The sequence below is a fragment of the Juglans regia genome, chromosome 1, assembly GCF_001411555.2.
Source record: "Juglans regia cultivar Chandler chromosome 1, Walnut 2.0, whole genome shotgun sequence".
Classification (NCBI taxonomy): Eukaryota; Viridiplantae; Streptophyta; class Magnoliopsida; order Fagales; family Juglandaceae; genus Juglans; species Juglans regia.
The window spans coordinates 37,266,214-37,286,492 of NC_049901.1; the positions used below are offsets into that span (position 1 = coordinate 37,266,214).

General features: G+C 32.8%; 2 protein-coding genes across 2 annotated transcripts in view; one reads left to right on the forward strand and one right to left on the reverse strand.

Annotated features, from left to right (window-relative positions):
- LOC109009972 (deoxyhypusine synthase) overlaps positions 1–20,279 on the reverse strand; it is an 871,604-nt gene that overhangs the window by 137,606 nt on the left and 713,719 nt on the right. The window lies entirely within an intron of this gene.
- Positions 14,585–18,313, forward strand: LOC109010274 (vacuolar protein sorting-associated protein 32 homolog 2-like). Its single transcript, XM_018991053.2, has 8 exons — positions 14,585–14,734; positions 14,923–15,025; positions 15,690–15,789; positions 16,437–16,522; positions 16,661–16,752; positions 17,178–17,292; positions 17,438–17,630; positions 17,978–18,313. The coding sequence occupies exons 2-7, from the start codon at positions 14,954–14,956 to the stop codon at positions 17,624–17,626; spliced, it is 654 nt and encodes a 217-aa protein (XP_018846598.1). The 5' UTR covers positions 14,585–14,734; positions 14,923–14,953; the 3' UTR covers positions 17,627–17,630; positions 17,978–18,313.

Consider the following 20,279-nt stretch of genomic DNA (forward strand, 5'->3'; position numbering starts at 1 on the left):
TTTTTATTTATATATAATAGTGATAAATATTTTTTATTTATATAATATAGTGATTTTATTTTATTTATATTTAATAGTGATAAATATTATAGTGATTTTATTTTTTATTTATATATAATAGTGATAAGTATTATATAATGTTTGTGAATAGTTATGAGTAGAGATTGAAGTGAATTTGTGGGTCCCATTGAGAGTATTTTAAGTTGTTTGGCATGTGAAATATTTTCAAAAATACGAAAATACTTGAAAAGTGTTGATGAACTTTTGGTAGCTAAACATAGCCTAAGAATCATAAGAAATTTCTTTCAAAAAAAAAAGAATCATAAGAAATCGATCTCAGTCACGTGCAGATGAGACAACGACGTTGTTATAGTATACTAGGTTTCTTTCCTTGTATCGATGCACGGTGGTGTAGTCGATCTGGATTTCGACCACGTCGAGTACAAAGCATGTATGCGTTATTAACGTGAGTTTTGCTGTACAATCTTTATCATATTCTATATTTTATATTTTTATAAATTTTTTAATTTTTAATTTTATTTTTAATTGTATTTTTAGTTTATTTTTTTAAAATTATTTCAAATTTTTTATTTATTATTCATATAATAAATATTTAATAAAAAAATTAAAAATTAAAAAAAATATAAAATGTAGAGTATTAAAAAGTTGTAAAGATTTATTAATAACAAGCTGCTCAAAATGTGTTGATATTTTTTGATAAATAGAGTTTTTATAACGTTTTTTTTAATGCTATTACGATGGCATTTGATATTGAGAAGTCTTTAAAGTATTTTTATTCCGTTACGAGGTTTATTGTTTGAACATTATACAACTCACATTTATTCTCTTGATTGTCAGTAACATTTTTTTAATAGGTTTATTATAAAATAACCGTTTGATATTTTTATTATAGTCGTTGGTGGGCTGCTTATGTTTTAATTCTTTTTTATTATTTTTACCCGTTAAGTCTTTTTACCTCCTAGGATGTTTATTGTCCATATGGTTTATATATGTTCATTTGATCTGTGGGTAGGGGCTTGTGAACATTAAGAGAAATTGAAATAAGAAAAACAAAGTTTAGGGAGTATATGTCTTTTTTAGAATATTTTCAGATAAAAGAAATATGTTCTTTTGGTGGAATTTTGAGCTCAACTACTTGTGCAGAGTTAGTTCGAACTATACGACGATCAGTTGGGCTGTTGTATCCTGAATGAGTCAAGTCAAAAAAATTTCTGCTGCACTGGTTAATTTGAGATTTTGTACACCGTAAAAGACTTGAATCTCTTTAAAAAGAGCGATATTTCCGTAATTCAGTTAAACTGACTTCGTTTTAATTTTAATTTAATTGTAATTTTTATTATATTATTGTATATTTCACCAATAAAATGTGATCCTTCCCTCCACAGTACTTGGTTTCGGATTCAAAGTCAATGTCATTCATCATTATTATTTGCAAACATAATTAAGAAAAGGTTAGCAGACAAAACGGTACCAAAACTTACATACACGAAACTTTATTTGCCAAAATGGCAAGTGTTCTTGCCTGTCAACAGTAATTGTTGGGCGTGTTGTTTAGTTAAAATTCATCATTTCTATTTTTTTTTTCTTTTCATATATTTTTAACATCAATATTTTTTTTAAAAAAAGAAATTAATACACTGATAGTCATTTATTTAATTAGTAAGTAAAAAAATTAAATACATGAACGGTCAAAATGAAAATACAAAATGAGAGAGCAAAATAACATTATTAAAAAAATATCTATAGAATATATTCATATTTATTATACAATATAATCTGCAGTCATTATTTTAAAATATTATCATACTTATTATATTATTTTTTATCATATTTAATTTATTGTGTAAATTAATTAGTATCAATTATAATTGATTCATTATATTTTTATTTTTTCTGTAATCTTATTCACCTATAAATAGAAATATATATTATAAATTTAAAAACAATCGATAATAAAAAATATGTAACCCTCAAAGTTTCTCTCCATCATTCTTTCTTTCCCATTTTTTACAACTAGATATAGTAAAATAGTGTGAATATATTGTATAACAAAAATACTTTAGGATTCGAATTTGGGTCTCGAAGAAGTGTCCCGAATAATTTTTTTCTTTTTTTCTATTTTTTTTCTTAGTGATTAAAAAAATATTTTTTAATGATATTATGAATTTTTTATTTTTTAAAAAAATGTTTATGATGATTAAAAAAATATATAAAAAAATAAAAATAAATAAAAAAATAAAATATACCGTTTCGGATATTTTTTCAAGATAAAACTTCGGGATACGTAGCATTACTCATTGTATAATAAGTAATATTTAAGACATTGAAAGAAACTTTATTTGCTAAAGTACTGACAAGTGTTTGAGATTGCAAAAGAGAAGAAATAATCTGTCGTCATTGTTTTGCTTTTTATATCTACTTCTCCAAACCTAAAATATGAAGGCCTTGTATCCAATAAGATTCTTATATATGTGTTCATTAACAGTACAAGACACTACAAATAAAATTTACCTTGTAATGAATGTACTGAGGAGGTATTACTAACGATAATCGATTTATTTTGATATACACACCAGACATAATATATTTCATAATTTTATTTTAAGATGAGAATATTTTTATAAAATGATCTTACTTATATAGTTATTTTATAAAAATATCTCTTATTTAAAATATGATTTTAACAAATATTGTATAAATTATTTTTCTTATTATATTGTTCCTTTCTCTTCTTGAAAGAAGGAAAATGCTAAGCAGCCCACTCCCAGCTCCCGTTGAGAGCTACCGCTGCATTAATGTGTATTTTTTTAATTTTTTTATATAGATTTTTTAATAATTTTAAATATTTTAAAAAAATAAAAAAATTCATAATATTATTAAAAAAGTGTTTTTTAATAATATGATTAAGAAAGTGTTTCTAAATTTATAATTAAGAAAGCGTTTTTTAATAATATTTTAAATTTATTTTTTTTAATATTTAAAAATATTAAAAAAATTTATATAAAAATAATTAAAAAACACATTAAAAAATAAATGTTAGAATCAACAGTAACTCTCAGCGAGAGCCATCACCAACAGTGACTCTCAGCAGTGATGACTCCAGCAGTATTCTTGGAAGAAAATCTTTCTAAAGACCCTATGGCTATGTCCTGATATGCTATCCCTATAAAGATTCACCAAAATCACTTGCACGCAAGGCTCGAAAAAACGGAATTAAAAGTATATTGAATCGGATATTTTAATGTTGATAAAAAAGTATTAAAAATTATATTTGATACAATTAAAATATTTTATATCAGATATAGAAGAGTATAAAATATAAATGTGTTGACTAGTTTTAATAAAAATATTATATGAATCTAAATAATTTTAATAAATATGAAATTTATATATTTAACATCAATTGTTGATATTTTTTTCCGTTATATACGAAAAAGATAAAGACTATTAAATTATAAACACATGAAAAATGTGTTATTTTATACATTACTACAAATTTAATATAAAATATTTATTCATCTCCTTAATATTTTTGTTCAACTAAAAGAAATAAAGAATTGCATGTTTTATCTTTCAATTTTTTTGCGGTTCTTATTGAATAAAATGATGAAAAAGTTAATATATATATATATATATATATATATAGTTCCAACATATTTTTGTACAAGAAACTAAAAGAAAAACTTTTGTTAGACATCTTAAAAATAAATATAGTTTTGAATGGGTTTAAATTGATCTAAAATCGAATCAGTCTAAATCAATCAATTGAAGTAATTTCATAAAAGATTAGAAAGTCTAATATCGATTCAGTTGCACAGTATACACGACGTTATCTTTTATCTTTGCATCTTCTCTCACTTTGCTAAGATGAAGGTCTCTTTATTCTATCTAGAGGAATGGTAAATGAATTTAGCTCTCCATCGATCATTTCAAGAACAACGAATTTCAATACATTTCAATTGATTGCAACCGCGACATCACAATTACATTGTATCAATACGATCAATCAAAATGGCTCCCACTTTAGACGATGCAGCGATATCTTATTTTATTGGTTTTTTCTTTATATATGCTTTGTGTTTGCCACCATGCTACTGATTTTGGGGTTGCCCACCTTACTCTTTCGTGTTTAACTTTTTAAGAAATGCTTTTTAAGTTTTAAGCCACACGTATTTTCTTTATAAAATAGATAAATTTTGAATTTATATAAAAAAGTATTTTTTAATAATAAATCTCATTTTTTTTCCAAATGAGTATGCATAAAAAAAAAAAAATGTACAAACAATTCTTCTTAACCTTCCACTTAATTTGTAATTATTCGTAAACTATCAATTTTAGCAATCATCCCAAACTATTGGAAGATTACACTATATCCCTCTCTAAAAAATTGCTACAAATACCTTTGATAAAAAGAAATAATGAACTAAAAAAAAATACAAATATAAAATATGAAAAAGTAAAAACCATAAAAATGAAGAAAAACTATTAAACAAACAAAGAAAAAAAAAACCTTAAAAACATGACTTTTTTATTAAAAAAAAAGAAAAATGTAAAAAGGATTAAAGAGTTGAAAAAAGGTAATAAAAATATATATTTTTTAAATTACTTACTCCTTTAAAATATTTTTGTTTAAAATTGATTTCACCAATTTGATAAAGATATTTTATTTTTTTTAGCATTTTTAACCATAATTTGCGTCTTTTTAAGTAGGTGAAGGGTAGAGGTGGTGATTATGTCCAATGAATAATGCGGTAGTTGTAGCATAGTTTTAGAGTGTCGATTTCACAAAAAGACAAATTAAAAGAATAGTTGAAAGAATAAAGAAACTAAAAAAAAATATTAAATGATTAATGCAGAACAAAGATTAATTTTAAATGCAAATTGAAGTGAAGCAAAGTGACTAACGGAAAAAGTATCTAAATTTGACAAACAGTAAAGCGTCGAAAATTCCTTGCACAAATATAGTATTTTAATTATTCTTAATTCATTGAATAACTCAATTGGGAACTCAATTCCTAATATTCACAATCGGAAGGTATAGATTTATAAACCAAGATTAAACTAAATATAATCCTTTGAAAAATCATTCACCACTTTTTAAGTACGTAAATTATTATCACTATTGAGAAAATTCAACGACGACAATATATTCAGGAAGCAATATTGCAGTAAAGAATTAAATCAATATAGATAAATAATTGATCCAAACATAATCAAAGAGTTAATTCATTCAATAGAAAAAAACATGACTGAATTCATAAACATAATAAATTCTATGATTATTCGGAGAATAAAATATCAACAATAAATTGAGAATGATAAAACAAAAGAGTTTTAGTAATTAGAAATCAAATACATAAATTAAAAATATCATCTAACGTGCATGTTCATCCCTAAATTGAGAATAGGGTGTTTCCTTTCAAGTATTTAGAGGTTCCAATTGTATCAAGAAGATTGAAGTGTTTACATTTCTAGGATATTGTTCAAAGAATTCGTACTCGGATTGAAGGTTGGAAAATAAATTTCCTTTCCACTGGGGCGAAATTGATTCTTTTAAAACAAGTATTGTCGAGTATGCCAATCCATCTCCTTTCGGTGATGCATGTTCCGAAAATTGTTTATATTCGGATTAATAAGATTTTGAGTACCTTTTTCTAGGGTTCGGTTGATGGGAATCCTAAGAAAAAGTGGATTAAATGGGAGAAGCTTTGTAGTCTGGTGGATGAGGGAGGGCTTGGGTTGAGGAAGTTAAGTGATGTTCAGAGGTCGTTACATTCTAAATTTGTCTAAAATCTCCTATGCTCTGATTCTATTTGGAAAAAGTATTTTTCTGCAAAGTATATGCATGGTGTGCATCCGTTAGAAATTAATGCAACAAGAGGAACCCGATTCTGGAAATATGTAGCTAATGAATTGCCGTTTGTTCTCTTGCATTCTAAGTGGAGAATTTGTGAGGGGAATGTGTATTTTTGGAAGGATAAGTAGATGAGTTCTGGTCCTTTGAGGGAGAGTTGCCCGATTGTGGCTGATTTGAATTTGAAAGTGAACCAAGTTACATTGAATAATAGCTGGGATTTGCATTATCTGGAACAGTTAGTAGGGTCTGGAAAAGCTGCATAAATTGTTAATGAAATTAAGGGTCAAAGGTTAGGAGAAGATAAGCTCATCTGGTTGGGAAATTCGGAGGGTTCTTTTACGTCCAGAAGTGCCTGGAGTCTTGTTCGAGAAAGCAATAATAAATATGAATGGACAGATTGGATATGGAATGTTGCTATTCCTAAAAACTTTTATGTGTTTATGTGGATGGCCTTGAACTCAAGTCTAAGTGTGGATGACCATATAAGGAATTTGGGAGTGCCTTTAGTGTCCAAGTGTGAGTATTTTTAACAAGGTGCCGTAGAAGAGATTAATCATGTGTTGTATAGTGGGTACATAGCTGCAGTCATTTGGAAATTCAGCTCAAATATGTTGGGTATTCCGTTCGTCCCAAATCGGTCTTGGAAAGCAATAGTGGAGGCTTGGTTTAGGAGAACATCAAAATCATCACAACTTGGTACGCTAATTGGATTTGTTCCGATGATAATTTCCTGGAACTTATGGAGGTGGAGATGTAAAGCCAGGATGGAAGGTAAGAAAGAAAAGGTTCATGTTTTATGGAGATGGGTTAAGTATTGGATTCATTGGGTTGGTATTAAAATCAGTAAGGCTTCTCGTTTAGTGGATAATGCTTTTAAGGTGTTAAGTTCTTTGAATTTACCTATTATTGCAAGGAAAAATGAAGTTTTGAAGGTAGTTAGATGGGCAAAGCCAAACAGAGGGAGGCTTAAAATGAATGTAGATGGAAGTAGCCGTAATAATCCGGGAATGTTGGGTGCAGGAGGAGTAGTCAGGAATGAATTCGGGAATGTGGTATATGCTTTTTCCGAGTCATATGGGCATGGGAATAATAATCTTGCAGAAGTTATGGCTATCTGAGCAGGTCTTAAACACTGTAAGCAATGGGGGTTCAATAATCTTGTCATTGAGATGAATTATTTAATAGTAGTGAATTGGATTAAGAATGGAAGATGTACTCTTTGGTATCTAGAGGACTTTTGGGAAGAAATAGTTAAAATATTGGGAGAGATAAATTTTAATGTGAGTCATATATATCGGGAAGGAAATAAGGCTGCCGATTTTTTGGCACGGCTAGGAAGTAGTGGTGTTTCCCAAGTGTGGGTAGGTCAAACGGAGCTTCCACATTTGCTGAAAGGGATCATCAGAACAGATGCATGTGGTCTACCTCAGATTTGAAAGTGCTGAATGTAAATTTAGGATGTAATATTCGATAGTGTAATTTGTTTTAATGAGAAGTTACGCTTGATAGGTTTTTTTGGTTTTTTTTTTTTATTTTTTGTTTTTTTCTTTCAGTACTTGAGGAATTTTCAATTTTTTTTGTAAATGTCAAGTACTATAATTGTTACCACAATTTTCCTCCACCACAAGTGATGGCTCATTAATAAATTTGGGCAGGAGTCACTATTAGACATGTGACTACCTTCTTTTTAATTAAAATAATAAATAAAAATAAATGGAATAAGGCATCAAATTTACACTATCTCCTAAATCTAGCAACGCTTGTCCAAACTCGTGATTCCCAATATTACATGCAATGGTTGGACAACTAGGATCCTTGTACTTAGGAGGAATTCGATACTTAATTAGAGCACTAACTTGCTCTGTTAGAAATGTTGTCTTCTTAACATGGTGCTTCCTTTGAACTGTACATAAATCTTTGAGAACTTTTGCATAAGTATGAACTTGTTTAATAACATGCAAAAGAGGAAAATTGATCTTTACCTGCCTGACGTTCTCCAAGATTTCATTGCTAGAATGCAAAGTTCGCATACCAAATTTTAAAACTTGAGGAAATTGTACCTTAACTGGTCTCTTGATTACCTCAGCTTCTTTGGGCAACTCAACACTATCATTTCTTTGTTCCTCTTCAACATTTTCTGGCTTATCAGTTGTTGGGATGTGTGAGGGTTTACCACTTCGTATCACAATGGCGTTGATTTCCTTCAAATTTCCTTGAGCCATATGTCCTTGAGGTGTGGATTGAGTTTGAGAAGGGAACTTGCCACACTCATTCACACTAAAATAGCTCATCAATTTAGATACTTAGCTCTTTATCTCCGTGTTTTCATCAACAACCTGCAAAATCAAAGATTCAAACTTTTGATTAATTTTACCCTGTGCCTCAATAAAAGCTTGCAAAGTGTCTTCTAAATGACTCATAGAAGATGAAGGTGCAGGTTATGGTGTAGGATATGATCCAGAGGCTGTGTAGGCGGCTAGTTTTCAGACTTCTAGGTAAAATCAGAGTGATTGCGCCACCCCGGATTATAGGTATCAGAGTAAGGAGTAAAATGCTTCTTGTACATACCTAAGGCACTACATTGTTCCTCATACATCCCTCTCATCTCAGCAAATGTGGGACATTCTTAGGCCATGTGATCTATCAAACAATTTAGCAATTCTTCTACCGTCTCCCTGGTAACGGCGCCAAAATTTGATTACGACCAAAGAATAACATGGTAGTTGTAGCACAACTTTGGAGTGTCGATTCCCAACGAGACAAATTAAAAGAATAGTAGAAGGAACAAAGAAACTAAAGAAAAATACGAAATGATTAATGGAGAGCAAAGATTAATTTTAAATGCAAATTAAAGTGAAACAAAGTGATTAACAGAAAAAGTACTCAAATTTGACAAATAGTAAAGCGTCGAAAATCCCTTACATAAATATGGTATTTTAATTATTCTTAATTCATTGAATAACTCAATTGGGAACTCAATTCCTAATATTCTCAATCAGAAGGTATAGAATTATAAACCAAGATTAAACCAAATGTAACCATTTGAAAAATCATTTACCACTTTTAAAATATATAAATTATTATCACTATTTAGAAAATCCAACGACGATAATATACTCAGGAAGCGATATTGCAGCAAATAATTAAATCAATATAGATAAATAATTTATCCAAACATAATCAAAGAGCTAATCCATTCAATAGAAAAAGAATGACTGAATCTATAAACAGAATAAATTCTATGATTATTCGGAGAAGAAAACATCAACAATAAATTGAGAATGATAAAACAAAAGAGTTTTAGTAATTGAAAATCAAATACATAAATAAAAAATAAATTAAAAATATCATCTAATGTGCATGTTCATCCCTAACCCTACTCGAGAATTTTGTTACCCATAAAAATAATGGACAACAAAAATCTCAAGAGAAAAATAGAGCAAACGTCGGCCATGAAAATTAATTTTAGATCTTCCTCCTTCAAACTGAGACGTTTCCCCTTGTATGAACTCCCCAATTTCATGCTAATGATATGCTTAAATAGGGTATGAAAGAAACCCTAATATCTTCATATTTCCGCACACAAAATCGCCTAAATTTTATGACTAAACTTGACAGCCACGTACGTACTTTAGGAATTCAAATTTGGAAATATTTATTAGAGACAACTTTGTAACCATTTAAGATAGATTTTCAACGTATTAAAAATCACATCAATACAATATTTGAGCGGAAAGTTATGATTAAAAGACTAAAGTGTGTTCATTCTGTCTCCTAGCGCATTTTGGACTCTGATCCGAATTACTCTCAAACCCCATCATTATCCTTATTTAAAGAGTCTTACACTCGTTGAAAATTCTTAAGTTGTTCTAACGTCTTGCTTACTTGAAAATCTTTTGAATTTGAATGGGTTTGGACTTGCACTTTTATAAACTCTGAAATTAAACATAAAAACCTGCTTAGGAGTATCCCAAAGTAAATAGAAACTCAATTAATTAATACACATTAATTCCAATAATTTCTATTACCATTTTAGCATTTAGTCCAATAATAAGGTATTTATAGTGCACTTTCGTACACTCATAAGGTGAGCAAAAATTCTGCCCTACAACCTCCATCCGAGTTTCGACAAGGCTCCAACCCCAACAGAGTCGGAATATGCAGAATTTAGAGTGGGAGTCGGAGTGTGATACCCCATATGATATGGATAAGGGTAGGTGATTTATAGGATCCCACATTACTTGGGAATGAGAAGTTATTGTTCTTTATAAGGTTCCAATAGAACTCCAATTGTATCATTGACTAGTCCTTTTGGAGTATAAATCATGTGGTTTGGGCCTTTTATTGGGGCGTTACAAATGGTATTAGAGCCAGGTCCCAACCAGAAATATTGGACTTGAGTTATACCACTTACAATGGATAGGCCCGATGAGGACGTCGGGAGTTTAAAGGGGGTAGATTGTAATACCCTATATGATATGAATAAAGGTAGGTAGTTTATGAGATACCACATTACTTGAGAATGAGAAGTTCTTGTTCTTTATAAGGTTTCAATGGGGCTCCAATTGTATCATTGACTAGTCCGTTTGGAGTATAAACCATGTGATTTGGGCATTCTATTGGGACGTTACACGGAGTCCCAGAGTTGGAGTCGAAGCCTTCATGAGCTTTGAACTCCGACTTTTTTTAAAAAAAAAAAGACACATGATCAAAACGAAGTCGTTCCGCTTGAAGTGGAACGACGTCATTTCGTGAAGGAAGGGGGTCCAAAACGCAGAACCCTCTTCTTCCCCCCTCACTTTCAGTTTCGCACATGGCAAGTCCTCACTTTCGCACGAGGAAGTTTAGCCATGAACACCGTCTATTGTCACTTGAGGCAACCATCTGCAACTCTGCCGTCGCCAAAGTAATTGTAAGAATGATTTCTAACTTTTTCCTCCAATAGATTTGTTGTTCCTCCATATAATTGTAAAATTTGAAATGTGATTTGTGACTCCCTTTGTGAAAGAAAAATTCTATTCATAAGCCTCACACATAATCATTTTTGTTATTTTTTAAATTTTTTTCTCTTATAAAATGTGTCATATATGGATGATGAGTAAAAAATTCATTTTTTTTAAGAAGAATAAAAAAAAAAAATTAAAAAAAATTTAAAGAAATAAAAAAAATTATGGTGTGTGGTGTACGAGGCTTATAAACAGCAAAGCTCTTTGTGAAATGTGCATAATTTGTTGTTCATTTCAACTTCTTTGTTTTTTTTCATTTCAATGGTTTCGATTTTTAGGCTGTTAAATTTAAGAATTGAGGGATTTAAGTTTTGTAAAAATCATATTTTTTGTTCTAGGTGACGTTCGCTCAAGTGGCTAGTATGGCTCGAGCGAGTGTCACACAGATTGTTCGCTCGAGCTTTCGCTCAAGTGTGGCTCGAACGACATAACATAGATTGTTCGATCGAGCCTTTGCTTGAGTGTGGCTCAAGCGGACGTTCATTTTTTTTTTCTTGTTTTATTTATTTTTAAAACCACAAACATGACTAAACACATGTTTTTTCATTTTCAATATATTTTTAATTTGTAGATAATTATCATAACATTTAAAATGATGATTGTTTATTAATTATTTTGGATTATTTTCTCAAATTATGGATGCTACATCATTTCATTCTCACTACAAGTCTCCACAAGAGGATTACGCACAGCCGTTGGCATCACCAACTAGTACTTCAGGCCGTAAACCCCCATCTAGAGCATCTACCTCCTGTGCAAGTAGTTGAGTCCCAATTAATCTAGAAGACATTGATATGCTTAATGAGGAGGAGTTGCTGAATGTTGAGGTCAATCCACCAGTACAACCTAGTAAAAAAAGGTCGTGGACATAGAAACATTTCACCAAAATTTCGGGTGATCGTGAGAACTCGTAGGCTTGATGTCGCTATTGTGGGCAACTAGGTGGTTGTCATTTGAATAAGCAAGACACGCCAATATTAATAGCATATCTTATGGGCTACCAGCGATATAAGATACACAAAGGGCTGGTAGTCACTGATCAGACAAAGCTGAGTTACGAGACTTGTATGGCCACTGATGGCTCGCAAATTAAGAAACTATCAATCCATCAATACAGTTAGAAGATGTTGAGAGATGTTATTGCGGAGATGAGCATCACTGATGAGATGCATTTTACTACAGTTGATAAGGCAGGCTTCCGCAAATTTGTGCACACTTTAGAGCCATTATTTCCCATGTCTTTAAGGTATACTGTAATGCGCGACTGTTTGAAGATGCATGCCAAGTAGAAGGCAGCAATGAAGAAAATGTTTGTCTCCACTAGGCAGAGAGTGTCATTTACCACTAATATAAGGACCTCCATACAGAATATGGTTTACATGTGTATCACAACCCACTTTATTGATAGTAAGTGGACGCTGTAGAAGTGAATTATCGGCTTCAAAAAAATTTTTGATCATAAGGGTTCATCCATTGGTAAGGAGATGAATGACTGTATAAAGAATTGATGGATCAGAAAAATACTTTGTATCACGGCTGACAATGCCAGTGTAAATGACATTGCCATTGATTTCTTCAAGCAGAATACGATGGTAAATGAGGATATCATTTGTGAGAACCAGTTTATTCATGTTCGATATTGTGTCCATATCAATAACCTCATTGTTTCTAAGGGGGGAGGTTGATGAATCCATTATTAAAGTCTGGAACCTACTGAGATATGTGAGAACTTCCTCCCAACGGCTCTGCTAGTTTAAGGCAATAGCCGAAAGATCTCATCTTCCAGTATGTTGCAACTGGACGTTCCGACTCAATGGAACTCTATATACATGATGTTGGATGTAGCGCAAAAGTATCAAACAACAATCGAGCGGATGAAGGTTGAGGATGGAGGCATTATATATGCTTTGCTGGAGTCAGTTGTGGGGAGAAGAGGGCTCGGTGCGCCGGACACAGTTGATTGGGCCAATATTAAGTATTTTGTCCAATTTTTGAAGTTATTTTATGACATAACTATGCAGATATCTGTGACAAAATATCCTACTATGAACATGTATTTCGAGGAGCTTTCAAGATTTTATGACCACTTGTAAGAGAGTTGTGCTGACAATGTGAGTTTGTTGCATGCAATGGCTATGATGATGAAAATCAAATATAATAAATATTGGGTAATGTGGAGAATATAAATAGATAATTATTTGTGGCTGCGATCCTTGACCCCCGATATAAGATGGCGATTGTAGAAAATTGGATTAAGGACGTCCTCGGTGATGATGATGCTGAAAAGTTTATTAGATCGATTAAATGTGATATTGATGATTTATATATCCATTACAACAACAGTGATCAATCTTCAACTGAAGGTAGTAGCTCTTCTTGCCCAACTGGCTCGATATCTTCTTGGGATGACACATATGCACAAAATTCAAATTTATTGCGGCTATGATGGTATCATCAAAACCGTGCATCAAGAAATATTATGAAGTGTAAGTGTGAGGTTGAGCGTTACATTATGGAAGATGTCGGGACACCTAGTGATACATTCCATATATTAACTTGGTGGAAGGTAAATTCTGATGAGTTTCCAATATTTTCCCAAATAACCAAGGATGTATTAGTCATTCCTATCACTACAGTTGTCTCTGAGTCGGCGTTTAGCATCGGAAGTCGTGTCTTGGATGCTTATCAGAGATCATTATCTCCGACCACCGTCGATGCCCTCATTTACACACAGAACTGGTTAAGTTCAACACTCATTGTAGTAGATATTGTTGATGCCGAGAGCTATACACTTGAATCAGATAACTTTATAATTTTAAATGATTATTTATATAATTTTAATGTTTTTATTATTTAATTTATAATTTATATGATTTTGTAGACCTAGTTGTGAACCCCAGACTAATTGTGGATGACTGAGAGTTTGAGACCGACGCACGTTTGAGACCGACGCACCGTGAGATGATTACTATCATACAAAACTCGTTAGAGTTAGAGGTGGATGTGAGTTATAATATCACTTGGCTAATGGTTTAGAAGTCTGTAGTTAATTGACTAAAGAAAAGATAGTGCATCTGATCAATAAAAGTTAAAAACTTCATGCGAAAAAATTGAAAATCACTATCGAGTCATCAACTCAAATGCATCGATTATCCAAAACTGATGCGGGGCATTGTGCCTATTCACATTTGAATGAAATCTATGGCATTATCTAATACTTTAGTGCTGTAAATTTAAATTTATTGCGATTTGTAATTTTAAATTTAAATTTGTAGTTTGATTTAGTTATTGTATTTTAATTTTAATTTTTTAACTTATTTTTTTACAACATTTAAGATATTTTTAATTTTTTTTATATATTATTAAACATGGATTAATATTAAGCCGGTTGGAGCCCAAATTTTTAGTAGGGCAACTAGTCTGAAAAGTTCATTTGCTACTCCGATTAGAGCTTCGACCTCTGACTTCGAACTCCAAACTTCAATCCAAATCAAACTCCAATTCTAATTGGAGTCGGAGCCCTTCCGACTCCGTCGAAGTCGAATTCCACCCAGGGTGCCCCCGACTCAAGGGTGGTTGAAAAAATTGATAATTTGATAGCATTTATAATAAACGAGGGACCCACACATCATGGACCGATTCGCTGGACGCCACGTGGAAAGTCGCTGACTCCGACGTGAAGAAAAAGGCAAAGCAGCTTCTTCCAATCTTCCCCAACCCAATCTCTCCAACACGCCTAAGAAAACCCGAAGAAACCAAACTCTCTCTTGTACGTCGCACTTCGCATATCCAAAGCCCTAATCGATCATTTCGATTCCTCTCCCTTCAATCCCCAACCTCAATTTCAGGGGTATGTACATGTCTAAACGTATAGATACAGTTTTTCTTTTTGGAAAAAATATTTATGGTTCTCCTCCCATATACTAGATTTTGAGATTTTGATTACACAATTTTATCCTTTGAACGATACGTTTCGAATGGTGAACCATTGCGTTGGGTTTTTATTTTTTATTTTCTTTGTTTTGAATGTTGAAAAAGGTCGAGGTAGTTCAATCGGTGACAATCAGCCATGTTTAGCCGGATCTTCGGCAAACCTAAGCAGGAAACGAATGCTCTAGCCACCTTAGACAAATTAAATGAGGTATCATCATGGTCACCGATTTTTTAAAATTTGGTTTAGTCATATATTTTTTGTTTTTCCTAATTTGGTGAATTTAAATGTATATTTTGCTCTATGCGTTTATTTTATCGGAGTTCGGGCTTATTATATTCAGGTAGCAGAGGTATTTATCGACGAGAGATTAGTTTAGAGTGAAGAGCAAATAGATTTTATATTTATTTAGTTACAACATTATATGCGTTAATGCTACTTCCCGTTGAATTAGATCACTGTCTCAAGGAAGTGTTATGGATCTTGTTAGATATATATATAGATATATATATATATATATATATATATATACTTTTCACATAATGGTGAATATATTGAGAACATGAATTATAAAGGAGCACAGACGTAATGAAGTTCGTTATAGAAGATTCTACAGAAACACTTATAAGACTGAGTTGTAAGTTACTGAGTATTCATTTGTGTACTATAATCTCTAGTTTTTTAATCTGCCTCTGTTCAATTGTTTGATTTTCTTGCATTCTCTGGAAAGTTATTGTTTTCATCCCTAAAGCCCAAGGAGTTTTACACACAATTCAAAAGACTGTTCAACTCTATTTTAAGCTCAATCCCAATATTAATTCAGCTAACGTTGATCACTAATTTGCTTGAACTCTTTACTCCCTGAATTGTGTAGACGCTAGAAATGTTAGAGAAAAAGGAGAAAGTGCTTATAAAAAAGGCTGCTGCTGAGGTTGAAAAGGCCAAGGAGTTCACCAGAGCAAAGAACAAGAGGGGTATGGTCGGATAGCACATTAATGTTTTATCTAGAGAATCCAACCTTTCTATTGTTGGTTTTTTGTCGTCAATAATTGTGTAAGGAATTCACTGAAGTATCCTGTTAAGGAAGTTGCAGTTGTATATTTTATTTAGTATAATTCATTTGGCACTGACTTTCTCAATGATATAATAAGGTCAATTAACTTTCTCATAGCGTATGAGTTATCCTGAGGTCGAGAGTTTGAGCCTCTCTCACCCCCATTAACTAGTTCTTAACCGATAAAAAAGAATAAGGTCAATACTACTATGATACCTTCCTAATTTCAACTTAGTACCCTAAAATTACCTGTTTCTGGTATGACGTTGGTTCGATTATGCAGTTCTTGTTCTTGTAGCAGAAGGGAATTTGATTTAGAATTCAAAGGTATAAAGATAAGGTTTATGTGGCCTGAATCTAATACTTGAGGAACTTCACATTGAGGATCTCCGATATTTTAAGTGCTACTACTGCAGTTTATGATAACTCATTTGGCTTAGTAATTTGTAAACATTGATTATGGTTGGACTCTTATTTTCAATTTGGAACCGCAAGATATTTCACAGCTTTATTCATGACTTCAAATTGGCAACTGGTGGAATTCTGACTTGTCCTGCGGTTGTGCAGCTGCTATACAATGTTTGAAGAGGAAGAGGCTGTATGAACAGCAAATAGAGCAGCTTGGAAATTTCCAATTGCGTATCCATGATCAGGTGCGCTTGTTATATTATATTTACTGATGATTAGACAGTATGGAAAAGGGGAAGAGACAGTTTGAGGGATGTTAGCTCTGATCTGATGTGTGTTTGGTGTTTAATGATTTTATAATCGGTTGCGTATCAATATTACAGATGATAATGTTAGAAGGTGCAAAAGCAACTACTGAGACTGTAGATGCGTTGAGAACAGGAGCTTCTGCAATGAAGGCAATGCAGAAGGCAACGTATGTAGTATTTCAGGGTCTACTCAGCATGGGCCCAATTTCTTTCATAACTTGCTATTTGTTCTTTTAAGTATTTTTGGATAGCTTTATTAATCCTTGCGATGCTTCGATTCATGTTCTGATATGAAATTTGCCATTTAGCTCAGGCTGACTTCATTAGATTCTATCAAAAACCTCAATGGAAGCCTTTTTTCCTTAAATGATTCAATGAAGCTTTCTCAAATGATTATTATGGGAACGGTTTCTAGCTTTTTCTATGGTGCTCACCTAATTAGGAAATCCAATCCTGTTAGTAAATGTTTCTAAGGACTACAACCTCCTCCCTGATTTATTTATTGAAATTGATACCTATTTGTACTGCTTAAAAATGCTTGTTCTACTAGTGCTGTGGCTGACATAATTTGAATCATGTTCTCATTTGACAGAAATATTGATGATGTGGACAAGACCATGGATGAGATCAATGAGCAGACTGAGAACATGAAACAGATACAGGAAGCATTGTCAGCCCCAATTGGTGCAGCTGCTGATTTTGATGAGGTTAATTTTCTCTTGATTCCTTTTCAATCTCTCTTAGTTCCTTTTGGGTTGCCAGCAACTAAATAAATAGGTAATGAATAAAATCTTATCAGTTTGTTGGATGTTATCTCTGTCTGCTGCAGTCTAAATGTTTTTATCATTGCAGGATGAATTGGAAGCTGAACTTGAAGAGCTTGAAGGTGCTGAACTGGAAGAACAGCTTCTTCAACCTGCAACAACTGCTCCTGCAGCTCCAGTGCAGTTCCCAGCAGGCCCACAACGAACTCGTCCTACTCCAAGGCGTACTGCTGAGGAAGATGAACTAGCTGCACTACAGGCTGAGATGGCACTTTAAGCAGGTCCCTCTCTCTATTGTGATATGATATATCCATACTACGAATGCATCTTTTGAGTTTTCTTTTAGTATGATATATTTGTTTCTATCATGCATTTTCTGTCGTTGATTCTGTTTGTGAATGTAATATTTGAGTTGATTGATGCTTGAGGTTGTGTACACCAGTCGCTTATTTAAAAAAGAAAAAGAAAAAATGGTACAGACTAGTCTGGAACTATGAGGGGTGGGCAATGGTGTCTTTTTTTTTTTTTTCCTTAGAAAAAACAAAAAGAGAAATAAACATTTTATGCAGTTTTGAAGTGTTTTGCGCTATTTTCTTCAATAGTGAGTTTGATGTTCAGAGTTTTGCAGGTATTGTTTGGGTATTTATTGACAGGAGCCATGTAAAGAATTGCCTGATTGTTTGATGGAGATTTCTGCTCGTTCATGCATTCCGATTTCGACATGGACCATTGGTAAACAGAATACGAAAGTTACCACTCCAAAACTTGTAATCTGCCCTTTGGTGCTTCCAAACAACTCTTCTTTCTATTTTTCTTTTTCGAAATTTTCACCTTTTTTTATTTTGGTATTCTGTAAACCTTATTTGATAGCTTAACGAATCTTCCATGTATCATATCCAAGCGAATCTTACTCGATCTCGGGGCCATTTACCAGGAAATGAAGTAAACCCCATGTTGCTTTCTACCTTCAACTTGCTTGACCTATCGCTAGCTTATAATTAATACTGAAATTGTTAAACTTTGGTAGGGTTAACCATGGGGGTTTAATTTCACGAACGGTCTTGCTATCTGTTTTTGTTCATGGCACTGAAAAATTCAATGTATGTCTTATTATGTAAATGAACAGATAAAATTGATTGTTGCTGATAGATAAGTAGACGTGTTGTAGACGTGGCACAACTCATTCCTCTCTCCTCCATAAATCTCTCTCCTACACAACATATTCAGTCATTACAGTATATTTCACTTAAAACAGAAGTCAAAATCTGTATAGGACCAGCCTCTATCCACACCTCTTCAGAAAAAGTAAGAGCTAATCTTGCAAGCTTGTGAGCTATGTTGTTAGCTTCTCTATAAGTGAAATTTACACTCAAATCAGGTTCCATAATCTGTCAACATCTCCTCATTACTCGTTGCCTTAACTACCATCTGAGAATCACCCTCCAAAACCACACTTGACAGTCCCAACTCCAAGCATAAAACCATTGCTATTCTCAAAGCAAGAGCCTCAGCTACAATAGACTTAATAAGGTGATCAATGTTTGAGCACAGAACATCCAGAGCAGAATTCCAGTTTGCTTTCACTACCGTATCATCTGGCTTCTTCCATTTAATTAAGTGTCTGTTAGTGCTTCTTGAGGGGTGGTTTTTTTGTTACTGGTTCTGAGCTAAGGTGAATTCTTCCAATCCTTGTTTTGCAGCTCTTAGCACTCTTCTCGGGTCCTCAAACTTATGATCAAAGATTAGGGAATTCCTTCTTAACCAAATCCTTCTCATAGTATATGCCATCAACACTACCTCCTCGCCTTCAAATACAAATTCAGCTTTTCCATAATTCCAAGAAGTCAACCTTCGTACTATAGCATTTTTGAACTGGGCTAATCATGTTCTGCCCAAACATCAGCAGCTGCAAAGCTCATGGACGGTAGTTTCAATTTCTCTCACATACTGGGTACAAGTTAGTTTCAGTAATGTTCTTCTTGAAGAGATTAAGTCTGGTTGGAAGTAAATCATGACCAGCCTTTCAGATGAAATGCTTTTCCATGTGCATTCCAAGATCAATTTCCATCTAGCTTATGTTTCAGCCACATTCGAGCACTCTCATTTCATCAGTCTTAATTCTTGTGTGCTCTAGATGGTATGCACTTTTAACAAAAAAAATTCCATTGTTTGAAGGACCCCATGTCATTTTATCCTCAACACCCAATCTACTCATAGGTATGATGCATATGGTTTCAGCCTCATCTTTATTAAAAGTATCATTAATCAGCCTTTCCTTCCATGTACTAGTACTTGTCTCAATAAGCTACTGTACATTTGAATCTCTGTGTAGACTTTTAACCGGAGATTCACTCTGTGTGTAGTAGAAGTTGGCCATTTATCCTTCCAAATCTTAACGTTACTACCATTTGCTACCCTCCAAATCAATCCCTCCTTAACCAAGTCAAGCAAATTAGAGATGGGTCATAGCCCAGCTTTGCATCTAACAGCTTTCCTTGCTTGAAATTTTTTTTCCTCATTATTTTCGCAACTAGTAAGAAAGGATGATTTAGTGTTCTCCAGCACTGCTTTGCAAGCATGGCTTTGTTGGAACTTTTAAGGTCTCTAAACCCCAGCCCCTTCTGTTATTTGATTCTCCCATTTTGAACTCTCTTCTCCACTGAACTCTCTTCACATTGTGCTTATGTCCCACCAGAATCTTGACATAATTAAAGAGATCTGTTTACATAGTCTTCTTGGCAATTTAAAAAACACGCATAGAGAAGGTTGGTATTGCCTGGATGATAACTTTTAGTAATATTTTCTTCACTGCTTGAGATAGGAATTTATTCTTTCAACTGTTAATTTTAATCCAAACTCTGTCCTTCAGGTTTCCCAGTGTTATACTCTGATTTTCCCACCATGGATGGTAAACCAATGTACCTCATAAC

Excerpts from the sequence above, each read along its gene's own strand:
- LOC109010274 (XM_018991053.2), top strand. The coding sequence starts at position 14,954 with ATGTTTAGCCGGATCTTCGGCAAACCTAAGCAGGAAACGAATGCTCTA. Across the intron at positions 15,026-15,689 it reads CCTTAGACAAATTAAATGAG|ACGCTAGAAATGTTAGAGAA; the intron begins GTATCATCATGG and ends TGAATTGTGTAG. Across the intron at positions 17,293-17,437 it reads CAGCTGCTGATTTTGATGAG|GATGAATTGGAAGCTGAACT; the intron begins GTTAATTTTCTC and ends TTATCATTGCAG.